This window comes from Rana temporaria, chromosome 6 (genome assembly GCF_905171775.1).
Source record: "Rana temporaria chromosome 6, aRanTem1.1, whole genome shotgun sequence".
Taxonomy (NCBI): domain Eukaryota; kingdom Metazoa; phylum Chordata; class Amphibia; order Anura; family Ranidae; genus Rana; species Rana temporaria.
In genome coordinates, this window is record NC_053494.1 from 207,766,162 (window position 1) to 207,785,515 (window position 19,354).

General features: G+C 44.6%; 1 protein-coding gene across 1 annotated transcript in view; it reads left to right on the forward strand.

The window, feature by feature from the left end:
• The window catches only part of LOC120944214 (sterol 26-hydroxylase, mitochondrial-like), a 31,107-nt gene that overhangs the window by 3,361 nt on the left and 8,392 nt on the right, over positions 1-19,354 (forward strand). The window contains exons 2-6 of the mRNA XM_040358175.1: positions 5,774-5,964; positions 8,728-8,927; positions 12,303-12,500; positions 15,373-15,536; positions 17,947-18,113. Coding sequence (XP_040214109.1) covers positions 5,774-5,964; positions 8,728-8,927; positions 12,303-12,500; positions 15,373-15,536; positions 17,947-18,113 — 920 coding nt within the window. The remainder of the gene's footprint in view (positions 1-5,773; positions 5,965-8,727; positions 8,928-12,302; positions 12,501-15,372; positions 15,537-17,946; positions 18,114-19,354) is intronic.

Here is a 19,354-nt window from a genome sequence, read left to right on the forward strand (position 1 = left end):
TTTATCATAACAATGACCAGGCTGTTTAACCACTTCCCGACGGCCGTACGACTTTATACGGCTGCAGGGTGGCTCTAAATCGCTGGGAGGCCGTGTTTTTACTCCTCCTGGCCACTGGGGGGCGCGCGGGGGATGCCAATGCGCGTGCCTGGCACCTGCGATGTCTGCCTGGCTCCCGCGATCGGCGGTTACAGAGAGAAGGACATGGATCTGTGTGTGTAAACACACAGATCCATGTCCTGTCAGGGAGAGAGGGGACCGATCTGTGTCTCTTGTACATAGGGACACAGATCGGTCACCTCCCCCAGTCAGTCCCCTCCCCCCACGGTTAGTAACACTATATAGGGTACACATTTAACCCCTTCCTCACCCCCTAGTGTTAACCCCTTCAATGCCAGTCACATTTATACAGTAATTAGTGCATATTTATAGCACTGATCGCAGTATAAATGTGAATGGTGCCAAAAATGTGTCAAAAGTGTCCGATGTGTCCGCCATAATGTCGCAGTACCGATCGCCGCCATTACTAGTATAAAAAAAATAATAATAATTCTGTCCCCTATTTTGTAGGCGCTATAACTTTTGCGCAAACCAGTCGCTTATTGCGATTTTTTTTTTTACCAAAAATATGTAGAATATGTATCGGCCTAGACTGAGAAAAAAAAAACAAATAAAAAAAAAAATTGAGCTATTTATTACAGCAACAAGTAAAAAATATTATTTTTTTTTCAAAATTGTCGCTCTATTTTTGTTTATAGCGCAAAAAATAAAAACCGCAGAGGTGATCAAATACCAGCAAAAGAAAGCTCTATTTGTGGGAAAAAAAGGACGTCAATTTTGTTTGGGAGCCACGTCGCACGACCGCGCAATTGTCAGTTAAAGCGACGCAGTGCCGAATCGCAAAAAGTCCTCTGGTCAGGAAGGGGGTATATGTGCCCAGTAAGAAAGTGGTTAAAGGGATTAGTTAATGAGCTCATGTTAATTAGGTTTCTGGTTACAGGTGTATTTTCAGAGTAATATGAGCAGGAGGCATACACCTCCTCTTCTACTGTATATAAAACTTGTATTCTGGTTCTAATAAAGAGTCTGATTCCTGCTTGACCCTCAATACAGAGCCTCGTCTCGTACTTGGTGGAGAATTATTCTCATGGGTTTCTTGTTCGGCTGATTGGAGTGTTCAGTAGCTGCCTTTGAGTTCGGGTATGGAATGTCCTAAATGACTCTAACCCCTTTCATACTCGGGGTGTCGTTACAACTGGGATGCCATTAGAGTTCATGTGCGTGTAAAGGCAGGCATCCCAATACTTTTGGTTATATAGTGCGTATGTAAAGCGCTATGTAAATTGACGGTGCTTTATAAGTACCTGTGATAAATGAATACATGCTCCAGGGGTCTAGGGTCCTGATGTCATCAAGACTGAAGCAGGGTTGATAGCTCAGCAGCGGACATGTTGATACAGAGGGCAGTCCATCGCCAGAGTGTGGGGGAGCGCCATCTGCTGGTGGAATGGAGGATCGAGTAAGTGTTTCCCCCTCTCCTCTTGACAAAATGAGAAATGAACCCTTGCAGTTCAGGCACAGCCCCACTGCAGGGGATGATTTTTAATTTGGGCTTTTAGCCATGTCCAATATTCAGTGCATCTTATCCATGCCCATTTTGGGCACCATGCTTGTCTTCTGCATCCGAATATCCCTCCCTCTTTATCAAATTTCAAAAGTTAAAAGGTATGTTGGATGTTACATGCAAATATTTTGTTCTCAAGTACTCCTCTTTATGAATGCATTTCCTTAACCACTTCAGCCCCGGAAGAATTTGCCCCCTTCCTGACCAGAGCACTTTTTGCGATTCGGCACTGCGTCGCTTTAACTGACAATTGCGCGATCGTGCGACGTTGTACCCATGTTTTTTTTTCCACAAATAGAGCTTTCTTTTGGTGGTATTTGATCACCTCTGCGTTTTTTTTTTTTTTTGTGCTATAAAACAAACAAACTGTGACAATTTTGAAAAAAAAAGCAATATTTTTAAAATGTTGCTATAATAAATATCCCCCAAAACTTATAAAAAAACTACTTTTTTCCCTTGGTTTAGGCCGATATGCATTCTGCTACATATTTTTGGTAAAAAAAAAAAAAATCGCAATAAGCGTATATTGATTGCTTTGCACAAAAGTTCTAGGCCCGTATTCACATACATTGGCGCATATTCATGCCGGCCTAGCGTATCGAATATTTACACTACGCCGACGCAGCGCACAGATGCAAGCACAGGATTCACAAAGCACTCGCCCCCAGTCACTGTTAAAGATACGCTGGGTTTTCTCAGCGTAAGCCAGCGTAGGTGAAAGTGAGCGTGAGCCATGCTAATGAGGCTTGACCCCATGTAAATGAAGGACTGAGCGTCATAATGCATGGACGCATCCCAGTGCACATGCTCAGAATCACGTCGAAACAACTGCCTAAGATACGTTGAATCACTGCCTACGACGTGAATGTAACCTACACCCAGCCCTATTCATGTACTACATAAACGTCGTAAAATACAACGGCTGTGTTCCCTGGTCCATACCTTTGCATGACTTGCGCCTCATATATGGGGAATAACTTTACACCGGACGTAGGACTTACGCAAAGCACGTATATCAAGCGCCGGGCACAAGTACGTTCGTGAATCGGCGTATCTCACTCATTTGCATAGGTGAATAGGAAATCAATGGGAGTACCACTTGCGGCCAGCGTAAATATGCGCCAACGATACGCCGGCGTAGGAAAGTTACGTCGGTCGGATGAAGCCTATTTTCAGGCGTATCTAGTTTTGTTGGCACGGCGCATAGATACGACGGCACATACTTACACTTACGCGGCGTATCTCGAGATACGTCGGCGTCAGTGTTTTGTGAATCTGGGCCATAGCGTCTACAAAATAGGGGGGAGTTTTATGGCATTTTTATTATTAATAAATTTTTTACTAATAATGGCGGCTATCTGCGAATTTTATCGTGACTGCAACATTATGGCGGACACTTTTGACGCTATTTTGGGACCATTCACATTTATACAGCGATCAGTGCTATAAAAATGCACCGATTACTGTGTAAATGACACTGGCAGGGAAGGGGTTAACCACTTGGGGGTGATTCTAACTATGGGGAGGATGGGCTACGAGGGAGTGACACGACAGTGATTACTGCTCCCGATGAGAGGGAGCACTAGATCACTGTCCTGTCACTAGGCAGAACAGGGACACGATCACGGGACACCAGCGGACAATGAGTCCGCGGGTTTCACGGGGCACGGTAACAGAGCTCGCAGCAAGCACGCGCGCCCGCATGGCAGGATTTTCATAGCAACGTACAGGTAAGTTGCTTTGCCCACACGAGCCATTCTGCCAATATATATGTGGTTAACAATTGTCAAAAATTCCCCAAAATTATTGGAGGACGATAAGCAAAAGCCGAGCTTGGATTAGGGCAAATGTTAGATTTCATTAGCAATAAAAAAACAACATTTGTTTATAATTAGGCTAAAAAATCCATAATGGGACAAAATTTGGCCAAAAAAAAGCCAAGCGATCCCTTTATAAAAAGACCCCAGCCCAGATCCACAAAGAAATCACGCCGGCGTATCTATTGATACGCCGCGTAATTTCTACGATGCCCCGTCGTATCTTTGTTTTGTATCCACAAAACAAGATACGACTGAATGTGGGCTCGATCCGACTGACGTACGTCTTAGTACGCCGTCGGATCTTAGGTGCATATTTACGCTGGCCGCTAGGTGGCGCTTCCATTGATTTCCGCGTAGAGTATGCAAATGAGCTAGATACGGCGATCCACAAACGTACGTCCGACCGGCGCATTTTTTGACGTCGTTTACGTAAGGCTTTTTTCGGCGTAACGTTACCCCTGCTCTATGAGGCGTACGCAATGTTAAGTAAGGACGTCGGGCCAGCGTCGAATTTTCCGTCGTTTGCGTAAAACGTTCGCGAATAGGGCTTTGCGTAAATTACGTTCACGTCGAAAGCATTGACTATTTGCAACGTGATTTCAAGCATTGCGCACTGGGATACCCCCACGGACGGCGCATGCGCCGTTAAAAAAAAAAACGTAATTTACGTGGGGTCAAGATGAATTACCATAAAACACGCCCACATCTTATCCATTTGAATTGCGCGTCCTACGCCGCCGTAACTTACGGCGCAAATTCTTTGTGGATACGGAAAATATGCTGTAAGTTACGGCGGCGTAGTGTATCTGAGATACGCTACGCCGGACTTATATATGCGCCGAGGTACGTGGATCTGGGCCCCCATTGTGTTATGCCTGAATGTGGTTCACGATCCAGCCAAGGACTTGGCATTTCCTCGCTGAGTGAATGACTGCTGTGTCATCACAGTGTGGAAGTTGGCTGGCAATATTATTTGACAGTAACATATTGGGTAAGGGTAAAACAGATAAGAAAAACCAAAGTCCATGATACTGTTGCAATACTTTTAATTCATTAAATGACAACATTCTGAGTGAGATTGCTTTATGTGCGTTCATCCACATCATGGGGGGGGGGGGGATAATAATTTTCAATTATATTAGTGGCAAAGAAGCAAATTCCCTGGGTGAGTTCCTTCCTCCACTGAAAATGTCCAATCATTGTGGAATCATACAAATTATTTTCAGAACCATTTCTAATTTCTGTCCCCCTTGGACAGCATATAAAGGGAGTAGAACTGAACGATTCTGGCCAAAATGGGAATCACAATTTTTTTACTTTAGAATAAAGATCGCGTTTTTTTTCACGATTCTCGTGGCGTAAAATCTTTCCCATTATATAAAAAAATTGGGGCTAACTTTACTGTTTATTTTTTATTTTATTTTATTCATTAACCCCCGAACCATATTGCTGGTCAAAGACCAGAGCACTTTTTGCGATTCGGCACTGCCGTCGCTTTAACTGACAATTGCGCGGCCGTGTGACGTGGCTCCCAAACAAAATTGCCGTCCTTTTTTTCCCACAAATAGAGCTTTCTTTTGGTGGTATTTGATCACCTCTGCGGTTTTTAGTTTTTGCATTATAAACCAAAATAGAGCGACAATTTTGAAAAAAATTCAATATTTTTTACTTTTTGCTATAATAAATATCCCCCAAAAATCTATAAAAAAACTATTTTTTTTCCTCAGTTTAGGCCGATACGTATTCTTCTACATATTTTTCGTAAAAAAATTAATCGCAATAAGCGTTTATTGATTGGTTTGCGCAAAAGTTATAGCGTTTACAAAATAGGGTGTATTTTTAGGGCATTTTTATTAATATTTTTTTTTACTAGTAATGGCGGCGATCAGCGATTTTTTTTTTCGGTACTGCGACATTATGGCGGACACTTCGGACACTTTTGACACCAAAGGGTGACGGTAAAGAGCTGAAAAACCACATGGTTTGGTGAATGTTGGCTGAAAATGTTCTACCATGTACATAAAATGTACTTATTTTTATCAAAAAGTGTTTTCCAGCGCTAGACCTTTCATCTGATTTCTAAATTGCTGCATTTGTCAATTTGAAAAGCCAATATAAAGGAATAGTGGTGGTAAAAAAAGCACTTGTGTGTTTAACCAATCTTGTTTTTTTGCACAATTCTCCTTTAAGGGGGCGTGGCAAGGGGTGTGTACTATGCCAGCATACTTTTGCTGATAGGTGTCCCTCATTCCCATTTAAAAAAAGTTGGGAGGTATGGGATAGGTATAGCTGTAGTAGTATGATGCATCATTTGTGGTCATTGTTTCAGGCAAAACTTAAAAAGAAGTACGGACCAATATGGGTGTCTACCTTGTCGCATTATCGCACGGTCAATATCGCTGGCCCTGACATCTTGGAGACTCTCTTAAAGCAGGAAGGCAAGTACCCAATGAGGGCCACCATGGATCTATGGAAGGGACATCGAGACCTTCGGGGTCATTTCTACGGACCGCTGAGTGAGTGAGTATTTTTGGCTGAGGTTTGCCAAGACTATTACAGAAACAATACCAAATTTTACCTTTTTTTTGGATGGAATGTGGAAAAGTTAAAGCAACCCTGGCACTTTATAATTTCCGTCTCTGTGTTCCTGCTTGGGATATTTACCCTCTTTATTTGTCCTTGTGGCCATTATTGCTAAGGTCCAGTTCATACCACATGCGGTCCAGTGCGATTTATTTATTTATCAATGCATCAAAAAAACATGAAAAGTAGGTTATATGGTTTCCAATGGCATATTTCATAGTGTGGTCAGTTCCAGGGTGTTCCAGTTCCAGACAAAAAAAGTACAACATGCTGCATTTTTCCTGCACTGGACTGTACTGGAACGCAGTAAAACGCATCAAAAATGCACCAGAATGCAAAAAAACACACCAGACCCCAGTACTGTGAACAAAAACAGGAAAAATAAGAAAAAAAGCATCTGGAAACACATTAAAAATGTTTCACAGTGCATTAACCACTTAAGCCCCGGACCTTTAGGCAGCTAAATGCCCAGGCCAGGTTTTGCGATTTGGCACTGCGTCGCTTTAACAGACAATTGCGCGGTCGTGCGACGTGGCTTCCAAACAAAATTGACGTCCTTTTTTCCCCACAAATAGAGCTTTCTTTTGGTGGTATTTGATCACCTCTGCGGTTTTTATTTTTTGCGCTATAAACAAAAATAGAGCGACAATTTTGAAAAAAATTCAATATTTTTTACTTTTTGCTATAATAAATATCCCCCAAAAACATATATAATTTTTTTTTTCCTCAGTTTAGGCCGATACGTATTCTTCTACCTATTTTTGTTAAAAAAAAATCGCAATAAGCGTTTATCGATTGGTTTGCGAAAAATTTATAGCGTTTACAAAATAGGGGATAGTTTTGTTGCATTTTTATCGATTATTTTTTTTTTACTACTAATGGCGGCGATCAGCGATTTTTTTTTTAGTGACTGCGACATTATGGCGGACACTTCGGACAATTTTGACACATTTTTGGAACCATTGTCATTTTCACAGCAAAAAATGCATTTAAATTGCATTGTTTATTGTGAAAATGACAGTTGCAGTTTGGGAGTTAACCACAGGGGGCGCTGAAGGAGTTATGTTTCACCTAGTGTGTGTTTACAACTGTAGGGGGGTGTGGCTGTAGGACTGACGTCATCGATTGTGTCTCCCTATAAAAGGGATGACACGATCGATGCAGCCGCCACAGTGAAGCACGGGGAAGCCGTGTTTACATACAGCTCTCCCCGTTCTTCAGCTCCAGGGAGCGATCGCGAGGGGGCGGCTATAAACGAATAGCCGCGCCCTCGTCCCAGATCGCGGAAAGGCAGGGACGTACATGTACGCCCATATGCCTGTACGTGCCATTCTGTGGACGTACATATACATGCGGCGGTCGGGAACCGGTTAAAGCGGAGTTCCACCCAAAAATGGAACTTCCGCTTAATCCACTCCTCGCCCCCTTACATGCCACATTTGGCATGTAATTTTTTTGGGGGGGGAGCAGAGCCCCGGCCGGCACGTCGCTGCAACCGTGGAGCAGGTAAGTGTCTGTTAATTAAAAGCCAGCAGCTACACTTTTTGTAGCTACTAACTTTTAATAAACAAAAAAAAAGGTGGAGCTCCCCTTTAAAAACGTGCACGGAAAAATGCATTCGGAACGGACCTGGAGTGCATTTTTGTGGGTTGAACTGGACCTCAGACAAAAAGTGGTTACAAATTCAAAGTTTTAGGGTTGTCACCAGAACAAGAGGTGAGGGGAAATGTTACTATTGGGACATCTTCTGGAGAAAACTGCCTAAGGCCCCTTTCACACGGGGCGGATCAGTAATGATCCGCCCCGTGAACCTCCACTTGCTCAGCGGGGATCGCTCCGTTGATCCCCGCTGAGCCTGCGGATGACAGGGTGGTCCCCGCACACTGTGCAGGGACCGCCCTGTCTTTTCTCCGCTCTCCCCTATGGGGGGATCAGATGAACACGTAGGTTTTTCTTCTGTCACACTTTGGCGGATCGGAGCGGGTCGGATGTCAGCGGGCATGTCACCGCTGACATCCGCGGCTCCATAGAGGAGCACGGAGCGCCCGTTCAGGTCCTCCTAAAAAACTGGCAGGCTTGGTTGTAACATGACAAACTGAGCAAAGCAAACAGGTCAAAATGCAGGCAGATTTCAGAGAGTAGTTAATATTCCATACAAGGTCATCAATGAGCTAATCCAATCTAGTAGAACAGGGCAAACATACAGGTAGCTTGATCAAGTATTACACATGCTATCACAAGCATGAGACTGCAGGCTTGACTGGCTTAAATCAGGTTTGGTCTCCACCCAGAGACTGACCACATCAATCACTTTGCAGGTGGACAGACAGAGAGAATGTATCACAACTAAAACCAGGATGCTGGAATGAGACCAGCAGCTGTCAAATAACTGGGGCTTTAACATGCTGCTGGTCAGCACGACCAGATGAGGACATCTTACAAGTAGAAGCCTCAATTGCACGGTCACATGGCTGGAGTGCTTGCGATTTTGAGCATTATAATGGCTACTCATTTCAGGGCTGTGTACAGACCCTTGCACTGGCAGCATGGCACATCACAACTGCCATGTACAGTGAGGTCCAAGAGGGTGACCAGGATATTTGGAGTTAGTTCACTTTACCTTTTTTGTGAAAAGCTGAACTTACTCTTTAAAATATACCATATGTAAACTCCAATAATGAACGTCATTTATTTACAAAGACAGGGCCATCGATGGCAAACCCTGCGCTCAGTGCTCAACCAGAAGATGCTGAAGCCAACCGATGCAGTGCGATACATCGACACACTGAACGAGGTGGTCCCTGATCTGCTGGACAAGATCAGAGAGCTGAGAGCAGAGAGTCAGTCGGGACTGGTGGTGACAAATGTGGCTGGACTGATGTATAAGTTTGCCTTTGAAAGTAAGTCAGTGTATTCTTCCCACCCTGTGGAACTGCCGCTATAATACACATGAACGCTTTTTACTAGCATGCCTCTGAAAAGTCCCAACCAAAGATTTCAACATAGCATATAGTCCATAAAACTGGAGTCCTTCATCATTAAAAGTAACAATATCTCTCAACGTGTTTCCAGAGACAACACCCACTTCCTCAGGGGAAGTAAAAACTCATATCAGCAAGGAGAAACCAGGTCGTTAGAAATGGGTTAAAAAAAAGTGGGAGGGGCGATTCCATAGGTGAACTTATAGTTCAAATAAGATATCAAGAAACAACACAATGCTGGATATTGATCCCAGCAGTAAAATATTATGACATAACCCCAAAAAACAAACAACAAAGGAAATGCCAACTAGTCCATGTGGACAGGGAGAAAAAAAGGGGGGAAAATAGGTTCCCAAATAAGTGTAAAAAGACCCCCCCTTTTTTTCCCCATTTCTAACGACCTGGTTTCCCCTTGCAGATTAATGAGTTTTTACTTCTGTGTGTTGACTGTTGTCTCGGGAAACGTGTAGAGAGATATAGCCAGATTCAGGTAGATGTGCCTAACTTTAGGCGGGCGTAGCGCATCTCATATACGCTACGCCGCCGTAAGTTAGAGAGGCAAGTACTGTATTCACAAAGAACTTGTGTCCTAATGCCCCGTACACACCATCACTTTATGGGATGAAAAAATATTACGTTTTTAAAAACGTCACTTTAAATGACTGTGTGTGGGGGAAAACGTTGTTTTATGTCTTGTAAAAAACGACAAAAAAAAATTGAAGCATGCTTCAATTTTATGTGTCGTTTTTCAAAACGTCATTTTTTACTTCACAGAAATTGACCGTGTGTAGCAAAAAACATTGTTTAAAATGACGTTTTTTCACCCGCGCATGCCCAGAAGCTAGTTATGAAGCGAGCTTCAATGGAAAAAGTGGAGAGAACGTTACCTCGCTTTGCTAGAACATTGTGAGAAAAACGATGGTGTGTAGGCAACTTCGTCTTTGAAAATTGAAGTTTCAAAAACGTAATTTTTTACTTTACAGAAAATGTCATTTTTTTTCATCACATAAAGTGATGGTGTGTACGGGGCATAAGTAACGGCGGCATAGTGTAAATGGGCCGGCGTAAGCGTGCGTAATTCAAAGTAGGCTGTAGTGGGCATGTTGTATGGTAATGAATCCTGACCCCACGTAAATGACGCGCCTAACGAACGTATACCAGTGCGCATGCTCAAAATCACGTCGCAAATAGTCAATGCTTTCGACGTGAAAGTAACCTACGCCCAACCCCATTCTGAATCGGCTTACGCAAACGACGTAAACGACGTGAAATTCAAAGGCTGTTCCGACGTCCATACTTAACATTGGCTGCGGCATCTTTTTGGTGGTTTATCTTTACGCCTGCAAAACGCCTTACGTAACCGGCATAGCTTACTGCGACGGGCGTACATACGTTCGTGAATAGGCGTATCTTGCTCATTTACATATTCTCGGCGTAAATCGACGTACATGCCCCTAGCAGCCAGCGTAAATATGCAGCTAAGATACGACGGCGTAGGAGACTTACGCCGGTCGTACCTTAGCAACAGAGAATCGTATCTCAATTTGAGTATACGCTTAAAGATACGACGGCGCGGATTCGGACTTACAACGGCGTATCTACTGATACGCCGTCGTAAGTCTCTGTGAATCTGCCTAATAATGTACAAGAACTATTTATGGAGTATATGCAATGTTGAAATATTTGCAACTACTGTATATATGGGTTTTGGATAAATTGTATACTCTTGATAATGATATTTATTTGTACATGGCCCCTTCCAAGTTTGTTGCTTTTTCCCCTCCTTTATATTTCTTATGGTATGCCCTGTTTATTTTCTGGGCGCAGGAGTCATTTTTGTATTTTTACAGCCGTTGGGACAGGCTGTTTTCTAGGGGGGGGGGGGTGAGTGTAGCACCCTGTAGTGTGCTAGATGTAAATAGGTCGGTTGTTAGAGTAGGCAAATTGGCTTGACTGAGAGCCAGGCCTGGGTTGTGAATCTGGGTCAGGGTTTAGAGACTCATGGCTGGATGACTCGACAAGCAACTTCTTTGTTGCCTACCCCTGTTTTCTGGGACATTGGTGAATGTTCTAGACATAGTGGGTGAAGGTTAGGTGGAGCTACCTGTCATATTTATGAAAGCCTCAGTCAATTCCTAGCAAATAGGCTAGCAGGGGGCAAACTCACCTCAAAAATAGACATAAGTCATGCCAACAGGGGCAGTCAGGTTGGAGATGGAGTGCTAAAGAGGCTGTCGGTGGCCCTTGAGGGCGCCCCCTAGTCTGGGGGGGGGGTCATTTCGGACCTGGGGCTCGGATGCTGGAAGGATCCCCCAAAACACATGGAGAAAGCCCTCCCTGGAGGCACGGGAGCAAGAAGAGGACAGCAGGAACAGTTCAGCACGTCCGAGAGATCTCCTGAGAGTCAACCGGGTGAGCTGATGTCAGTCTGGAGGACTGTGGAGAGAAGTTAGGCTGGAGGGCTAGTGAAAGGGGCAGCTTCAGCCAGGTGGGTTGGCAGGCCTGAAGAGGTGGTGCTGGGATCAGTAGCCACAGGAGGAATGCAAGCTGGACACTGAATGTGAGCTGAACTTTTGCTACACAACCAAGGGGCCTCGGTTTCCAGCCTATAATAGGCTTTTGCTTTGATCTTCTGTACAGTGTTCCAGTTGAGTTCTGCAAGCAAGTGAGTGCTGGAGGAAGAAGTGGAGTGTCATACCTCCCAACATTTTGAGATGGGAATGAGGGACACCTACTAGCAAACGTATGTAGGCATAGGACACACCCCCCTGCCACACCCCCTTAAAGGAAAATTAACCAAAACAAGGACTTTTTTTTACCACTACTATTCCTTTATATTGGCTTTTAAAATGTACAAATGCAGCAATTTACAAATCAGATGAAAGGTTTAGCACTGGGAAACACTTTTTGATAGATAAAAAGTGCATTTTATATACAACTCTATAGATCGGAGCGAAATGAGGGACAAATGAGGAGGAAAGAGGGACATTAATCCAAATCAGGGACAGTCCCTTCAAATCATGGACAGTTGGGAGCTATGGAGTGTATATAGAGCTGTATATAGGAAGAGTTGTCCCTGAAGTTGTTCTGAAGTCAAGTGGACATCCCATAATCTCTAATCCCTAGCCAAGTTATTACCCCTCAATACAAAAACAAAATCACGGATTGTTCTCTGACTCTGAGTGCCTGTGGAGATTCTGTGTGCCTGGCTGTGCAGGGTGGGGGATCCCAGTTATTTGCGGCTTCCTAGGGGGTGCACTACATATCATTTTTAAAAATTGTGTTTTGTCACAGGCATCTGTGGGGTAATATTTGAGACCCGGCTGGGCTGTCTGAGAAGGGAGGTTGCAGATGAAATTCAGAAACTTATCAGCTCGGTTGGAATCATGTTGGAGAACGAGGTGGTGATTGAGCGGCTACCTCCCTGGACCAGAAATTGGCTTCCTTACTGGGGACGTTTTGTCGAGGCCTGGGACGCCATCTTTGCTTATGGTAAGTGATGCCTTGACATGCAGGCAATGAGGTACGTACAGTGCACAAGGAACCCATTTCCATAACAAGCTTTAGCTATGACCAGGGCTCAAGTCCTGCGGGAACGCGTGGGAACAGAGTTCCTGCACTTTTTTCACAGCAGGAACTCAGTTCTCTTTGCAGGACTAGAGCAGCCGAGCCGCATGAGCCAATCCTTCACTAAGCGGCGATGCCCAGCTCGAGTCACTGTCAGGGACAATGAGGGAATACCCGCACACTACCCGATGAATCCATATACAGGAAGCAGCCAGTAACATAAAGGATTACTAAGGTATATGGATCGAGGAAGTGACGGAATACCCGCAAACTAGACATGTGCACTGCCAAAAAAATTGTTTTTTTCGTTTATATTATTTTCGTTTTTTTTATTTTTTCGTAAATTCGGGAAATTCGAAAAATTCTTTTTTCTGTTTTTGTTTCATTGGTTTTTTTATTTTTTCGTAAATTCTGAAATTTCTAAAAATTTTCAGATTTCCGATTTTTTGACATTTAAATTTTTTTTAAATTTTTGAATTTTTGACATTTCGAATTTTTCAATTTTCGAATTTTTCGAAATTTCGAATTTTCGCATTTTTCGAATTTTCGCATTTTTCAGTTTTCGAAATTTCGATTTTCACATTTTTTAATTTTCGAAATACGAAAATTCGGAAATACGAAAATATTCGGAAATACGAGATTTCGAAAATTGAAAAATTCGAAATTCGGGATTTCGAAAATTGAAAAATTTTCAAATTTTTCAATTCTCGAATTTCGAATTGAAAAATTCGAAATTCGAAAATTGAAAAATTCGAAATTTTTCCATTTCGAATTTTCGAAATTCGGAAATACGAAAATTCGGAAATTGAATAATTTGAAATTTGAATTTTTTTTTTCAATTTTCGATTTTTAAATTCAAAATTTTCGAAAGTCCAAAAATTCGTAAATAAAAAATTTGTAAATACGAAAATTCGTAATTAACGAATTTCCGAATTTTTCGTAAAAAAACGAATTAGAAACAAAACGAATTGCACATGTCTACCGCACACTACCCGATGAATCCATACACAGGAAGCGGCCAGTAACATAAAGGATTACTAAGGTACAGTGGATCGGAAAAAAAAAACATGCGGTTTAGGAATTTTGCATATGAGCGTATAATGCGTAGAGTATTTCCCCAGTCGTCTTCCAGGACAGCCCTTGAGAGACGGAGTCCCTCCCATCGACACAGGAAACACATTGCCAAACAGTTCAACAGGCGGTCCCTCAGGTCCCTGGCCAGTCATTGTGTTTCCTATGTCGGAGGAACATGTTGCCAGAGGAACAATGCAATAGGACTTCATCTCTCAGGGGCTGCCTGCAGGGAAAGAGAGGCTGTATGGAGGACTGGGTCCCATCCGTCGCCTCTTAAGAAGTCTCACCTTTTTGGTGCTGTGCTCAGGTACCGTCCAGCAACACCGGAGCAGACCCGTTTTCTCTCCTCTTCCCATTGCCGATGTGAGCCAGTGGGCAGAATGCCTTTTCCTCCAGACTCTGGGACCTTCATTTCCAAATGAAATGCAAAATTTTACTTTCAATCCGAGGACTTTGGACCACTGAGCAACAGTCCAGTCCTTTTTCTTCTTAGCCCAGGTAAGAAGTTGTCTCTGGTTCAGGAGTGGCTTGACACAAGGAATGCGGCAGTTGTAGTCCATGTCCTGCATACGTCTGTGTGTGGTGGCTCTTGAAGCACTGATACCAACTGTAGTCCACTCCTTGGGAATTTCCCCCCTTTGCTTCACAATTCCCTCAAGGCTGTGGTTATCCCTGTTGCTTGTGCACCTTTTTTCTACCACACTTTTTCCTTCCACTCAACTTCCCATTAATATGCTTGGATACAGCACTCTGTGAACAGCCAGCTTCTTTAGCAATGACCTTTTGTGACTTTCCCTCTTTGTGGTTGACTGTCTTCTGGACAACTGTCAAGTTAGCAGTCTTCCCCATGATTGTGTAATCTACTTAACCAGACTGGGAGACCATTTAAAGGCTAAGGAAACATTTGCAGGTATTTTGAGTTAATTGGCTGATTAGAGTGTGAAGGTTCGTGTTTTCACCTTAATACACCTACAGGTGTATGTAGGTCTGGTAGGTCAGTGTATGTAGGTCAGGCAGGTCAGTGTATGTAGGTCAGGCAGGTCAGTGTATGTAGGTCAGGTAGGTCAGTGTATGTAGGTCAGGTAGGTCAGTGTATGTAGGTCAGGCAGGTCAGTGTATGTAGGTCAGGCAGGTCAGTGTATGTAGGTCAGGCAGGTCAGTGTATGTAGGTCAGGCAGGTCAGTGTATGTAGGTCAGGCAGGTCAGTGTATGTAGGTCAGGCAGGTCAGTGTATGTAGGTCAGGCAGGTCAGTGTATGTAGGTCAGGCAGGTCAGTGTATGTAGGTCAGGCAGGTCAGTGTATGTAGGTCAGGCAGGTCAGTGTATGTAGGTCAGGCAGGTCAGTGTATGTAGTTCAGGCAGGTCAGTGTATGTAGGTCAGTGTATGTAGGTCAGGCAGGTCAGTGTATGTAGGTCAGGCAGGTCAGTGTATGTAGGTCAGGCAGGTCAGTGTATGATGAACACTGGTAAGTCACACGACCCCACCGCACAGCCAAAAAAAAAGCAGCGCTACATACAACACCCAAACATCCCCCCCCCCCATTCCGGCCTTGGACTTTGGGCTGAAGCCCCTGGTCTTTTTGCCACCTAGCAACGCCCCTGCCTGATGGGGGGTTCTAATCCTTCCTGATGCCATCAAAAACGTTTTGGCTATAGTTACACTTTAATAACGCCCCACATTTTGTAATACAGTACTGCACTATTACGCACTTGCTCTTTGTAGGGACGAAACTGATTGACAAGAAAGTGGAAGACATTGAAGGACGCCTCCAAAGAGGAGAAGATTTGGGAGGAGCCTATCTCACTCATCTGCTGACCAATGGGAAGCTGGACCTGAAGGAGGTTTATGGGATAATGCCGGAGATCCTTCAAGCTGGGGTGGACACGGTGTGTTTTGTAGAGCTTCCTGATATCATCATTTCCACTATATACAGAAAATGTAACAACTTTTTGAAAGAGTTATTTGGATAGAGATCACACAGAGTGAAGAAATCTCCCCACTACACCACATGACAGCGCTGTCCAAGTCCTGGCCATTGACTACTTAGGCAGGGCTCGACAAATCCCGGGCGCCAGGTCGCCATGGCGACTAGAAATGGTGTCCTGGCGACTTGGCTTGGAAGGTGGGCAAAAAAAAAGAAAATGTTTTTGTGAGCTGGCGCCATCTGGTGGTGAGCCGTTGGTATTACAAGTGATTACCACCAGATGTGTGAGCTGGCGCCATCTGGTGGTGGCCATTGGTATTACAAGTTAAGCATTACAAGTTAAACAGCAATTCTAATGTAATTTTTCACTATTTTCACTGGTGAGAGAGTCACCTGATGCAGGGGGACCCCTAAGTGAACCTGTAACCTGCATGAGCAAAGCAACTGTTCACTTTAAAGGGAGTTTCTGCTTTATAAATGCAGATGACTTATTCTTCATGTAGAACTCTTGTAACAATTTGATAAGATTCACATCAACTTTAAAAAAAAAAAAAAGTTTTATCTATCTAGACAAAGTCATATATCCAGTGTACACATATCAGGCACATTGGTTTTTAAATTACTGTATAAATGACACTGACAGGGAAGGGGTTAAACACTAGGGGGCGATCAAGGGGTTAAGTGTGTGCTAGGGTGTGATTCTAACTGTGGGGGGCTGGGTTACCAGTGACATGACAGAGATCACTGCTCCCGATGACAGGGAACAGTAAATCTCTGTCCTGTCACTAGGCAGAACAGGAAAATGCCTTGTTTACATAGGCATCTCCCCGTTCTGCCTCTCCTCACCGCAATGGCGGGTTGCCGGCGAACATCGAGTTTGCGGGACCCGCGGGCTCACTCCTGAGGCGTGCACGCCCGCTAGGTGGCAAATTCAAAGGGACGTACAGGTACGCCCATTTGCCTGCCCGTGCAATTCTGCCAACGTATATCGGAGTGCGGCGGTTGGCAAGTGATTAACATAAACCTGTCCTCCTAGAAATAACTAGGCTGTCCTTGCCGATCTCCTTTTCGAAAATGCTCTTTACATGGATCTCCTGCCGATTTCTGGCCAAATCTTTACATTACTAACCTCAAACTAATTTTTGTTCTTACTTCATGCTGACTTTACTTATCTGTATACTTGTTCCTGGTCTGATATACCAACCAGAGCAGTGGTTACCAACCAGTGGTCCATGGGCCACTGATTGTCTACGAGAAAATGTCGGTGGTCCCCAGGGGTTGTGCCACAAATTAACATTGTGGAGGATGTATACCACCCAATGTTGTTCCCAGTGTTCTTCTCAAAGCGCGCATTGATACCCAGTGCCTCCTCTGTAGTTCCGGCTCCTGTGAACTAAGAGAGAGGTGCCAGGAGTAGTGCAGGAAGCGGGAGATGAAGATGGAGGGAACTTCCAATGGCAGCGCTGATCACAGACTGTGGGTGGGAGCACAGAGCTCAAGTACATGGCTGGATAAAGAGGTGAGATCCAATGATTACCGTATTTATCGCGGTATAACGCGCTCCCGCGTATACCGCGCACCCCTAAAGTGGCCCCCAATCCTGTGGAAAAAAAGTTTTTTTTGTACTTACAGTTTTGGTGTCTTACGCGGCGTCCATCGGCGGCCTCGTCGGGTCCGGCGTCCTTCTGCGGCTTCGGGTGTCCTCTTCGGCGGGTCCGGCGTCCTTCTGCGGCTTCGGGTGTCCTTCTGCGGCTTCGGGTGTCCTTCTGCGGCGGGTCTGGTGTCCTCTTCGGCGGGTCCGGTGTCCTCTTCGGCGGGTCCGGCGTCCTTCTGCGGCGTCCTCCCCGCTCGTTTCCCGCGCCGAGTTTGAATACTGCGCCGACATATACAGAGCGCAGTACACTTGTGTATTGTCGGCAATGCTCGGCTACCCGCGCTGACGTCCTGTACGTCTAGGACGTGAGTGCGGAAGGAGCCGAGACTGCCCGACTATACCCGAGTGTACTGCGCTCGGTATATGTCGGCGCAGTATTCAAAACTCGGCGCGGGAAAGCGGGTATCGACGTATACCGCGCACCCACGATTTTGCGGTATACGCCGATAAATACGGTAGTCTGTATAAGGCAGCAATGTGATGCAGAATGTGGGGGGGGGGGGGGTCAGAGAAGGGCACAGAGCCAGGGCATTGTGTGTATAAGGCATGTAAAATTCATGTTTGTGGTCTGCGGGATTCAAAATTGTGAGTTTAGTGGTCCATAAAGTCCTAAAGGTTGGCGACCACTGAACCACAGAGGATTTGCAAGCCAACCAGGCAAGTGGCATTTTCAGAACAACTGCAACAACATATTTTTTTTTCTCTGCCTTTCCCCCAGACATCAAATACCTTGACATGGGCCCTGTACCTGCTGGCAAAGCACCCAGAGATCCAGCAGAGTCTCTATGAGGAGGTGGTGAGTGTTATCCCTGGAGATAAAATTCCCTCCCACGAGGATCTTGCTAGAATGCCACTGCTGAAAGCCGTCATCAAGGAAACCCTGAGGTAAGAGTCTCTTTTATACTTCCAAATAAAATACATCCAAACTTTTTCTTTGTATAGAGAAGGAACCTCGGTTAGTTTTTTGTGGGTCTTTACTCCAGTTGAAAAAATTGTATGTTATTATACTATATTGGTAGAAAAATACTGCGCTTATCCGAGCGAAAAACAGCAAGCAACTATACGTGTTATATGACACAAAAACAGAAATAAATACAAAAAAAGCTGCGCTAAATAAAGTGATACACAAGATCCCGTTAAGGAAACAATGATGAATACAATGGGTTAAAGTGAAAACATAATCAATATACAATCACTATGGCCCGGATTCACATACATTGGCGCATATTTATGCCGGCGTAGCGTACCTAATATACACTACGCCGACGTAGCGCAGACAGGCAAGCACCGAATTCTCAAAGCACTTGCCTCCCAAAATGCGCTGGGTTCCCTCGGCGTAAGCCGTCGTAGGTGGAAGTGGGCGTGAGCCATGCTAATGAGGCGTGACCCCATGCAAATGATGGGCCGAGTGCCATACAAGTACTAAAAACGAACGGGAAAATGCGCCGTCCCGTGGCCGTATCCCAGTGAGCATGCTCAGAATCACGTCGGAACTACTCCCTAAGATACGACGGATCACTGCCTACGACGTGAACGTAACCCACGCCCAGCCCTATTCACGTACTACGTAAACGACGTAAAATACGACGGCTGTGTTCCCTGGTCCATACGTTAGCATGAGTTGCGCCTCATATATGGGGAATAACTTTACGTCGGACGTACGACTTATGCAAACCGCGTATATTATGCGCCGGGCGCAAGTACGTTCGTGAATCGACGTATCGCCCTCATTTCCATATTTGAATAGGAAATCAATGGGAGCGCCACTTGCGGCCAGCGTAAATATGCGCCCAAGATACGCCGGCGTAGGAAAGTTACGTCGGTCGGATGAAGCCTAGTTTCAGGCGTATCTTGGTTTCAGAGTCCTGCGCATAGATACGACGGCGCATATTTACACTTACGCGGCGTATGTGTAGATACGTCGGCGTAAGTGCTTTGTGAATCCGGGCCTATGTGTGTAGCTTGTTGGACCCAAAGGTAAAGGTCTCAAAAACAAACCACATGTAAATTGACTAAAACATAAGTGAAAAATAAGGTGAGCTTATCAACCCAGTGACATGTGAACAATAAATGCAAAGTCCAAATGTATGATGAGAACGTAGCTGTAAATCCACAAATAGATGGCA